The sequence below is a fragment of the Chiloscyllium plagiosum genome, unplaced genomic scaffold (genome assembly GCF_037043375.1).
Source record: "Chiloscyllium plagiosum isolate Xiang-an unplaced genomic scaffold, Cpla_swu_hap1 HiC_scaffold_10, whole genome shotgun sequence".
Lineage (NCBI taxonomy): Eukaryota > Metazoa > Chordata > Chondrichthyes > Orectolobiformes > Hemiscylliidae > Chiloscyllium > Chiloscyllium plagiosum.
The window spans coordinates 13,237,048-13,249,177 of NW_028270148.1; the positions used below are offsets into that span (position 1 = coordinate 13,237,048).

At 46.8% G+C, this 12,130-nt stretch overlaps 1 protein-coding gene across 1 annotated transcript in view; it reads right to left on the reverse strand.

Moving 5' to 3' along the window:
* ect2l (epithelial cell transforming 2 like) overlaps positions 1-2,351 on the reverse strand; it is a 53,903-nt gene extending 51,552 nt beyond the window's left edge. The window contains exon 1 of the mRNA XM_043695341.2: positions 2,191-2,351. Coding sequence (XP_043551276.2) covers positions 2,191-2,351 — 161 coding nt within the window. The remainder of the gene's footprint in view (positions 1-2,190) is intronic.
* Between the last annotated feature and the right edge of the window lie 9,779 nt (positions 2,352-12,130).

Sequence of the window (12,130 nt, forward strand, 5' to 3'; positions counted from 1 at the left end):
AAGTCTACAACCACCTTCCAAAGAGGATCACCCCCTCCCCCACACCCATCCACCCACATTTCCCGTGGCTAACCTACCTAGCCTGCACATGATTGGACACAATGGGCAATTTAACACGGCCAATCTACTTAACCGGCATATCTTTGGACAATGGGAGGGAACTGGAGCACCCAGAGGAAACCCACGTAGACACGAGGAAAACATTCAAACACCACACACAATTGCCCAAGGCTGGAATCAATCCCAGGTCCCTGGCAATATGAGGCAGGAGTGCTAACCACTGAGCCACCATGGTAACATTCAGTAAGTGCATGGGAGTTTCCTATTTGGCCACAATTGTGCAGAGTGATGACCTCATAAACTGTAGCCTCAGGCAATATTTTGTCATGAAAAATACAACTACAGAAACAGACACAAGCATCTGCCTCTAGGTGTGACCTTCGTACTGAGTTTGAGCAGGTTGTTCTGGGTTGTGGGAGGAACAGTTTGGATCAGCTGAATGTTCTATTGCCTTCTGTCATGGTCCAGACCAAACCCCCTCAATATATTTGAAGAAGGAAGCCTAGGCCTTAACTTTTTTTCATTTTAAAGGCAAGTGTAAAGTGCTGTGTTCCAGATGCAATGTGACTGACCAAACTACTCGACATTAAGCAAAACACATTCATTTAAACATTGCAGTTAAAATACAAACAAAAGAAGGAGGAATTTAGAAAACTTATCTATTGGAAAGCTTAACTGAATAATAGATACAGTCTCTATTAGATTAGATTCCCTACAGTGTGAAAACAGGCCCTTCGGCCCAACAAGTCCACACCGACCCTCCAAAGTGTAACCCACCCAGACCCATTTCCCCCTGAGTAATGCATCTAACACTAAGGGCAATTTAGCGTGACCAGTTCACCTGACCTGCACATCTTTGGACTGTGGGAGAAAACCAGAGCACCTGGAGGAAACCCATGAGGGGAACATTCACAGACAGTTGCCCGAGGCAGGAATTGAACCCGAGTCCGTGGAACTGTGAGACAGCAGTGCTAACCACTGGGCCACCATTAATTACTAACTAACTGTTCCAATATTGTAACATCCCATAAACGCACCCCTTGGCAAAAAAGGCAAATTCAGACACAGATTCTCAGATGCAGTTCCCGAATCTATGAGGAAAAAGCATCAAGATAAGAGTCAGAGGCAGTAGCAGCTAGAAGATATTCATTGAAGATTCCAACTCTTTTGAGCCCCCAACAGCTTCTGCTTAAAACTAAACCTAAAAACTAAAAAAAAGCCTGGTCTGTGAGAGTTGGCCACACCCAGGCTGCTTCCATCGTTCTGACTTTAAAATAAATGCCAAGACCTCACAAACTTGGTCACCTCCTTATAGGAAGGATGTGGAAGCTTTAGAGAAAGTGCAAAGGAGATTTACCAGGATGCCTCTTGGACTGGAGGGCATGTCTAATGAAGAAAGGCTGAGGGAGCTAGGGCTTTTCTCATTGGAGCGAAGAAGGCTGAGCGGTGACTTGGTAGAGATGTACAAGCTGATGAGAGGCATAGATGGAGTGGATAGCCAGGGTGGAAATTCCTGTCATGAGGGGAGCATAATTTTAAGGTGATTGATGGAAGGTTGAGAGGAGGTGTCAGAGGTAGGTTCTTTACACATAGAGCGGTGGGTGCATGGAATGCACTGCCAGCAGTGGTAGTAGAGTCAGATACATTAGGGATATTTAAACAACTCTTGGATAGGCAAATGGATATTTGGTTAACCTGATCTTAGAGTAGGATAAAAGGTTGGCTCAACATGGACACCAAAGGGCCTGTACTGTGCTGAACTATTCTGTGTACTATGTTCAGAAATCATTTACTTACTTAGAGACAGCTCAGCAACTTTACCTGGCAATCTCTCCTCAAAAACGAAACTAGGACAAAATAACCTTTTAAAGTGACAACATCGTCATATTTCCCCTTCCACATATTCTCATGGGGCATCTTACCACCCTGGGATGAGCTTGGACAGTTCACTGGAGCAGTAATGAATCTGTCAAATGGGACCTTTTCAGGCTAGGCTGCACCTCCCACACCTGCCTCAGGGACACATAGGAACATAACACAGCACGGAAACAAAATATGCAAAACAGAAACAATGTTAAAAACAGCGTGAACTACTATTAAGTTGTCAGGTTGGGTTTTGATCACACTTACCTGAGCAGCGATTTACTGCAGCGCATTAGGAGACTCTGTATAAACCGTTTCCTCTGTTTGTCGGTCCACAGGTCAAACCAATGACTTACCAGAGCCACTCTCTCATCAAAGAGCTGTAAGAGGAGAAGATTCACTGCGTTATTGCTATGGGGACTTAACATTAAATTGTGTAATGAGAGGAGCAATACCGTCAGAGGCAGAGGAGGGTGTAATGGGTAGTGAGACCTGCAGGAGGAGCTCTTGTGTCAAATACCAATTTGGCCAGCCAACAAAATTACAGTCACTGCAAAAATCTACAGGCAGCAGCACAAATCTTTTGAATATTTACAATTGTTTTTAGAAACAGCAAAAGAACATTCTACCAAATGTCACATCACCAGGTAACATGATCGAGCCCATTGAAATAAATGAAGGACTCTGCACAACCCCATTGGATGTTCCTCAGTTGAACTGAAGGCTGAGCCACAGAGTTTATACCACATCCCCATGCACCGTTAGTACAGGCTTCAGTACACCTAGCACATACCAGCTAGTAGGTAGCTGGAAGGTGATAACTTCAACATTGCAGCACTCACTCAATATTGACCCTCGACAGTGCTGCACTCCCTCAGTACTGATCCTCTGACAGTGCGCCACCCCTCAGTACTGATCCTTGGACAGTGCAGCACTCCCTCAGTACTGTTCTTCCAACAGTGCGGCACTCCCTCAGTACTGACACTCAGACAGTGCTGCACACTCTCAATACTGACCCTCCAACAGTGCGGCACTCCCTCAGTACTAACCCTTGGACAGTGCAGCACTCCCTCAGTACTGATCCTCTGACAGTGCGGCACCCCTCAATACTGATCCTTGGAAAGTGCAGCACTCCCTCAGTACTGGCCTTCCATCAGCGCAGCACTCCCTCAGTACTGACCGTCCGATAGTGCTGCACTCTCTCAGTACTGACCCTCCGACAGTGCGGCACTCCTTCAATACTGACCCCCTGACAGTGCGGCACTCCCTCAGTACTGACCCTGTGGCAGTGCAGCACTCCCTCAATACTGACCTTCTGACAATGCAGCACTCTCCCAGTACTGATCCTTAGACAATACAGCATCCATTCAGCACTGACACTTGGACAAGGTAATATTCCCTCAGAGTGCTTCAGTGTTGCTTCTGATGCAGTCTTCTCTACACTGGGGAGACAGGACGCCTACTTACAGAGCACTTCAGAGAACATCTCCAGGACACCCGCACCAACCAACCCTATCGCCCTGTGGCCGAACACTTCAACTTCCTCTCCCACTCCGCTGAGGACATGCAGGTCCTGGGCCTCCTCCATTGCCACTCCCTCACCACCCGACGTCTGGAGGAAGAATGCATCATCTTCCGCCTCGGGACCCTCCAAACCCACAGCATCAGTTTGGATTTCACCAGTTTCCTCATTTCCCCTCTCCCCACCTTATCCCAGTTCCAACCTTCCAACTCGGTATCACAGTCATGACCTGCCCTACCTGTCCATCTTCCTTCCCACCTATCCAATCCACCCTCCTCTCCGACCTATCACCATCACCCCCTCCTCAATCTACCTATTTCACTCTCAGCTACCTTCCCCCCAGTCCCACACCCCTGCCATTTAGCTCACCACCCCCGGGCTCATTAATGAAGGGCTTACGCCCAAAATGTCGATTCTCCTGCTTCTCAGATGCTGCCTGACCTGCTGTGCTTTTCCAGTGCCTCACTCTTCACTCTAATCTCCAGCGTCTGCAGTCCTCACTTTCTCCTCAGTACTGGCTCTCTGACAGTGCAGCATTCCCTTAGTACTGACCCTTGACAGTGCAGCACTCCCTCAGTACTGACTCTCCGACAGTGTGCAGCTCCCTCAGCACTATACATGGTGCAGAAGAATAAGAAGAAACGAAGCACCGAAGTGCATCAATGTTTAAGAAAGGTTTGGTTGAAAATATGAAACAACAAAATCAAAAGCCAGAGAAGAGTTGGCAGGGGGAGGGGGGTGGGTCTGAGGTGTGGGAAATCATGGAGAAAGTACAAAGTAAAAGGGTATAAGGTCATCACTGGTGTTGTTAAAACAAATTCGTTCATAAACCAAAGGCTGAGTAATACCATTCTATTTGCTGCCCCTCACTACTATCTGTAATTCACCTGCTGATTGGCTGCTTTATGGATCACTGGCGTCCATGTGCTGAATCTGGTTGGCTGGTTAATGGCATCCGGTTTTGAACTGGAGCCTCTGACAAAAGCCTCTGACCGCCCGAGGGGTTCAATCTCCCGCCATTGGCTCCCATGTGGCATGGGTCTAAGGCTGGTCAGCATAGCTGCCATGGCACTGGGCACCTTCTGAAACATCAATCATGCACCATGCACAGGGATTGTTGACCTGTGGAAAAAATGTCACAAACACTTTCAAGAAAGGATATCAACAGGAAGGTTTCTGCTGCCACTGTCTGACTTTTCCTCCGTTGTGACTTCAGTCAGCCTGAATTAGTACCTTAGAGATAATAAAACTAAGAAGGAAGTTTACCCTCTGGGAGGGTAAAGGCAGCTGATACACAAGAACACCACAAGCTGCAAGTTCCCTTCCAAGCCACATGCATAGACACTTACAGCACAGAAGGCGGCTACTTGTTCCATTGTCTTCACACTGGCAAACAAACATCTGATCACACCATCCCTATTTGGAACCTAATCACTGTTCCTTCACTGCCACCGGGTCAATATCCTGGAATTCTCTCCCTAATAACACCATGGGTGCCCTTACACCCCAAGGACTGCAATTGATCAAGACGTCAGATCACCACCATCTTCTCCAGGGCAATTACAGATGAGCAATAAATACTGGCTTTGATAGTGATGTCCACATTGCATCAATTAACAATAAAAAGGAGTAGGTTAAGGTGAACAACGAGGTTGGTAGAGAGGAACAATTCCTCTGGTTATGGCAGGGAATTCCAGAACAAAGATCCTTCATTGTAGGCTGGTCCAGATGACCAAGTCGCATAGAATCCATGGCACATTGGATACAAAATTGGCTTGGTTATAGGAGACAGAGGATCATTGTTGAGGGGTGTGTTTTAAATGGACCAGTGGTGTTCTGCAAGGATTGGAGTTGGGACCTCTGCAGTTTGTAAGGTATATAGATGACAGTTGAAAATCTAGATGGTGTGAGCAGTATATTTGCAGATGACATGGACATTAGTGGAGTTGTGGATAGTGAGAAAGGTTGTCAAAAGATACAGCAGGATTTCGATCATTTGGAAAGTTGGGGGAAGAAATGGTCGATGGAGTTTAATCTGGCGAAGTGTGGCGTGATACATTTTGGGAGGTCAAATGAATGAGGAAATAATACACTAAATGGCAGGATGTTTTGGGACATTAATATACAGAGGGATCTTGAGGAACAAGACCATATCTTTTGTAAGTGGCAACACAAGAGAATAAAGTGGTAAACATACAGCATGCTTGCCTTCATTGGCCACAGCATTGTTGCAGCTTTATAAGACTTTAGATTAGTACAGTGTGGAAACAGGCTCTTCAGCCCAACAAGTCCATACTGACCCTCCAAAGAGTAACCCACCCAGGCCCATTTCCCTCTGTCTAATGCACCCAACACTATGGGCAATTCACCTGACCTGCACATCTTTGGACTGTGGGAGGAAACCCACACAGACACAGGGAGAATGTGAAAACTCCACACAATCAGTCACCCGAGGCTGGAATCAAACCTGGGACCCTGGTGCCGTGAGGCAGCAGTGCTAACCACTGAGCCACCGAGCCACATTAGGAGTATTGTTTGCAGTTCTGGTCACCACAATATAGGATGGATGAAGAGGCTTCAGACAGGGTGCAGAAGAGGTTTACCAGGATGTTGCCTGGATTGGAGTGTGTATTAGCTATAAGGAGAGGTTGGACTGACTTGGATTGTTTTCATGAGAGCGTCAGAGGCTGCAGAGCGACTTGAGAGAAATATCTAAAATTATGGTAGGCATGGATAGGGTGGTCAGTCAGAGCCTTTTTCCCAGGGTGGAAATGTCAAATAGTAGAGGGCATAGGTCTAAGACGAAACGGGGAAAGTTTAAGGGAGACGTGCGAGGCAAGTTTCTTGACACAGAGGATGTTAGGTGGCTGGAATGCACTGCCAGGGGAGTGGTAGAAGCAGGTATGATAGCAACGTTTAAGACGCATTGAGACAGACACATGAACAGGCAGGGAATAGAAGGATTCAGACTATGTGCAGACAGATGGGATTTGTTTGGAATAGCATCATAGTTGGCACAGCCATGATGGGCCGAAGGGCGTCTTCCTGTGCTGAATGGTTTTATGTTCTAAAGAGACTGACCTTTAAAATGCTGTTTTAAAGGCTGTTTTAGGGAGTGATACCAGAATGCAGTCCAACAAACGGTGTTGAGTACAGTTTGGAGCTCTCTCCACCAAGAAGCATTTAAGGCTGGGAGGCCAGTTGAATATGTTAAAACCAGATTGTTAGGGTTCCATTTGGCAAGGATATTTAGAGATTGTATAGAATGGTGAAAAATGGGCTGAATTACCTACTCCCTCCTAATGCATATGTTTCTTATCACAGGGTAGTCCTGTTTGCTGAAGTTCAAATGCGGGGCAGCCCAGAGAATTCTGTGTGCAATCCCAAAGCTTGGTGAGTGACCCAGTGATTCGGAACTTTTCAGTGTGTCAGGAGATTGGATTAGGGCCGTAACGTTAGGGGCATGGCATGGATATAGGATTGGCTAACTGGCAGAGAGTGGGGATGAGGGGGTCTTTTTCAGGATGGCAGCCGGTGACGAGCGGGGTTACACAGGGGTCAGTGTTGAACTGCAACCATTCACATTATACATTAATGATCTAGATGGCAGGTGACTCAAAGCTAGGTGGAGGGGCAGGTAGAGTTGAGGAAGTGGGGAAGCTGCAGAAGGACTTGAACAGGCCAGGAGAGTGGGCAAAGAAGTGGCAGATGGAATACAGTGTGGGAAATTGGGAGGTTAAGCACTTAGATAGGAAGAATAGAGGCAAAGAATATTTTCTAAACAAGCAAAGGCTTCAGAAATCTGAAGCTCAAAGGGACTTGGGAGTCTGAGTTCATGATTCTCTTAACATACAGGTTCAGTTGGCAGTTAGGAAGGCAAATGCTACGTTAACATTCATTTCAAGAGAGCTGAAATACAAGAATAGGGATGTATTGCTGAGGCTGTATAAGGCTTTGGTCAGAGCACATTTTAAATATTGTGAGCAGTTTTGAGCCACACATCTAAAGGGTGTGCTGGCATGGGAGGGGGTCTAGAGGAGGTTTACAAGAATGATCCCAGGGATGAAGGGCTTGTTATATCAGGAGCGGTTGAGGACTCTGGGTCTGTATTCGATGGAATTTTGAAGGATGAGGAGGGATCTGATTGAAACTTACAGAATACCGAGAGGCCTGGATAGAGTGGATGTGGAGAAGATGTTTCCACTAATAGGAGAGACTCGGACCCAAGGGCACAGCCTCAGAGTGAAGGGACGACCCTTTAGAACTGAGATGAAGAAGAATTTCTTCAGATAGAGAGTACTGAATCTGTGGAATTTATTGCTACAGAAGGCTGTGGAGGCCAAGTCATTGAGTGTATTTAAGACAAAGAGAGACAGGTTCTTGATTAGTAAGAAAGTCAAAGATTACAAGAAGGCAGGAAAATGAGGTCGAGAAGCATCTCAGCCATGATCAAATGGTGGAGCAGACTTGATGGGCCAAATGGCCTAATTTTGCTCCTATATCTTATGGTCACATGTCACATCTGATATGAGAGGCATTTCAGTAACTTGCCTATAATTGTCCCTTTAATGATCATAAAGTTAAAAGAAGAAACAAATCTTTATCACATCAATTACCACAAATTAAGCAGCAAATCTTCTCTCCAGCACCTTCACTTTCTGCTTGTTTCTGATTGAAGTTCACTCACTTATGACACAAACTGGAAAATAAATGGAAACAGGGATTTGTTTTACACCCACTCACTGTGGGGAAATTCTTTCCAATTCATCTTGTCACACCAAGCAATGAGAAGCTCCCTGAAGAAACCCAGGTCCTCTGTTGAGAGTTTGAGCCATTATTGCTGATTTCTTACCCTTTCAGCAGTCGCTCCTCCACAGGTGAGGCTCTCTGTATGCACAACATGTCACCAAGGCAACCAAACACACACAAAACTCAATGCAGCAGGTGATTATCTTGGCAAACTCTCACAACTGCGTCTCTGGAGTATTGGATCACTGCCTCGTTACAGCTAATTCTCTACTCAAACTTCAGGGAGGCAGGGAGAAACTGGGTTCCGAAGGAGAGTCATAGTCAACTTTAAATACTCACTTTTGTTCCTCTTTCCTGCCAGACCTGCTGATGTTTTCAGCACTTTCTGATTTGACCAGTGAAAGGTAAGTTGGTTTCTGTGGTGCTGGAAAAGCACAGCAGGTCAGGCAGCATCTGAGAAGCAGGAAAATCGATGTTACAGGCAAAACCCCTTGATCAGGAATGAGGCTGGGAGCCTGGGGTGGAGAAATAAATGGGAGGGGAGTGGGGCAGGGGTGGGTTAGCTGAGAGTGCAATAGGTGGATGAAGATGGGGGTAGGTCAGAGGGGAGGGTGGAGTGGACATATGGGAAGGAAGATAGCGGTAGGACAAGTCATGATGGCGGTGCTGAGCTAGAAGGTTGGAAATTGGATGGTTGGAACCGGAATAAGGTGGGGGGGAGGGGAAATGAGGAAACTGGTGAAATCCACATTAATGCCCTGGAGTTGGAGAGTCCCGAGGTGGAAGATGAGGTGTTCTTCCTCCACGCGTCGGGTGGTGAGGGAGTGGTGATGGAGGCAGCCCAGGACCTGCATGTCCTCGCCGGAGTGGGATGGGGAGTTGAAGTATTCGGCCATGGGGTGGTGGGGTTGATTGGTGCGGGTGTCCCAGAGATGTTTTCTGAAGCGCTCTGCGTGCAGGCGTCCAGTCTCCCCAATGTAAAGGAGACCTCATCGGGAGCAATGGGTGCAGTAAGTGACGTGTGGAAGTGCAGATGGAACGTTGATGGATGTGGAAGGCTCCTTTGGGGCCTTGGACGGAGGTGACGGGGAAAGTGTGGGCGCAGGTTGATCCTTTTTCTCCAGATGCTGTTAAATAGGCTTTGGTTCCTCATTAATAAGGTATCCTAATCATGTCTTCATTTATTCCACAGAGTTAACATCATGCAAGGGGCTTCCAATTGTCTCTGAACTCCCTTGATATCAGGTCAAGGCTCAGCATCACTGGACCTTGTTAGAGTCATTGAAAATAGGAGCAGCAATAGGCCACTCATGGCTGGTCATTGAACTCAACCATTTCCACCACCTACAAACAGAATCATCCTCCAACATTTTTGCCACCTACAAACGGACCCTACCACCAGACATATATTTCCCTCCCCACCCCCACCCACTTTCCGTAAAGATCGTTCCCTCCATGACTATCTGGTCAGGGCCATGCCCCCCCAACAACCCACCCTCCCATCCTGGCACCTTCCCCTGCCACTGCAGGAATTGCAAAACCTGCGCCCACACCTCCCCCCTCACCTCCATCTAAGGCCCCAAAGGAGCCTTCCACATCCATCAAAGTTCCACCCGCACTTCCACACGTCATTTACTGTATTCGTTGCTCCCAATGAGTTCTCCTCTACATTGGGAAGGCAGGATGCATAAATGCAGAGCACTCCAGAGAACATCTCTAGGACACCCACACCAATCAACCCCACCGCCCCATGGCCGAATGCTTCAACTCCTCCTCCCACTCCGCTGAGGACATGCACGTCCTGGGCCTCCTCCATCACCACTCCCTTACCACCCAACCCTTGGAGGAAGAACGCCTCATCTTTCACCTCGGGACCCACCATCCCCATGGCATCAATGTGGATTTCACCAGTTTCATCATTCCCCCTCCCTCACCTTACCCCAGTTCCAACCTTCCAACTTGGCACCGCCCTCATGACCTGTCCCACCTGTCCATCTTCTTTCCCACATGTCTGCTCCACCCTCCTCTCTGACCTATCACCTTTACCCCTAACTCCATCCACCTATTGTACTCTCAGCTACCTCCCCCCCCAGCCCTCCCATTTATCTTCACCCTAAGGCTCCCAGCCTCAATCCTGTTGAAGGGCTTATGCCCGAAACAGCAACTCTCCTGCTCCTCGGATGCTGCCTGATCTGCTGTACTTTTCCAGCACCACACTCGACATTGAACTCAATATTCTGCTCCCACTTTCTCTCAATTCCTTTGATCCTTCTAGCTCTGAGAACTATACCTAAATCCTTCTTGAAAACTTTTTTTGTTCATTCACGGGATGGGGATGTCGCTGGCTAGGTTATCGTTTAGCGCCCATCGCTAATTGCCGAAAGGACAGTAAAGAGTCAACCAACATTCAATGCTTTGGCCACAACCACTTTCTGTGGCAGAGAATTCCACAGGCTCATCACTTTCTGAGTGAAGACATTTCTCCTTATTTCAATACCAAATGGTCTGTATCCTCACACTGTGATCTGTAGTTCTTGACTCCCTTGTCATCAGGAACATCCTTCCTGCATTTACTTTGTATAACCCTGTTGGAATTTTATGGGTTTCTATAAGATAGACCTCTCAGTCATAGAATCATAGAGTCAGACATCATGGAAACAGACCCTTTGGGGTCACACCCATCATGTTCCCAACTAGTCCCACATGCCTGTGTTTGGTCCATATCCCTCCAAACCTTTCCTATTCATGTACTTATCCAAATGTATTTTAAACGTTGTAACTATATCTGCATTCACCACTTCCTCTGGCAGTTCTTTCCACGCACAAACCATTCTCTGTGTAAAAACATTGCCCCTTGTGTCCTTTTTAAATCCTTCTCCCCTCACTTTAAAACCAAACCCCCAGTTATGAATTCCCCAACCTGGGGGAAAGACCCTTGTCATTCACCGTATCTATGCTCCTCACGATTGTACAAACCTCAATAAAAGTTCACCCCTCAACCTCCTTCACTCCAGTGAAAAAAGTCCCCGTATTTCCAGTCTTTTTTTTATCTCGAACCCTTCATTCCCAGCAATGAATATAGTCCCGCTGACCCAGTCCCTCTTCAAACACCAGCCCTGCCAACCCAGGAATCAATGCGGTGAACTTTGCTGCACTCCCTCCATAGCTAGAACATCCTTCCTCAGGTAAGTAGGCCAAAACGTCACACAGTTGGCATGCAAATACTAACCTCAAAGTAAAATGCTCAGGCAGCTGCCAACCTACAAAATGAAGTTTGGGATGTGGAATGTCAGAACTCCCACAGACAACCCCAGCAATGAAATGATATCTTTTCTTAAAGGTACTGCTCACTGTACTTCAAGTGTGGTCTTACCAACACCTTGTACATTTGCAGGAAACTTCCCTACTCTTATACTTCAACCCTTTTGAAATGAGGGCCCACATCTCATTAGCTTTTCTGATTACCTGCTGTCCCTGTGTGCTAGCTTTCTGTGTATCCCGCACTAGTTCCCCCAAGTCCTTTGCTGTTGCAGCTTCCTGCTGTTTCTCTCCAATTAAATAATACTGCATATCTGCCCCCCCTTCCAAAGTGAACAATTTCAAAATTTATCTACATTATACTCCATTTACCAACTGTTTGCACACTTAATCTATCAATAGATCTCTCTAAACCATTTACATCCTCTCGCAACTTACCTTTCCACCTATTTTTGTGGAGTCTGCAAATTTGGCTACAATCCATTGACTTCCTTCCTTAAGGTCTTTACTATATGTTGTAAATAGTGTGACAACACTGTCACTTTAAAAGGGTTATTTTGCCCTTGGTTTTTATTGGAGAGGTCATAAAGGCAGAGGTGCCGAGGGGTTTAGGGAGTTTAACAGTTTAACAATGGAAGGAGAGTGGCCAGTTCTCCCAGATCAGGTAATTTCTAGATT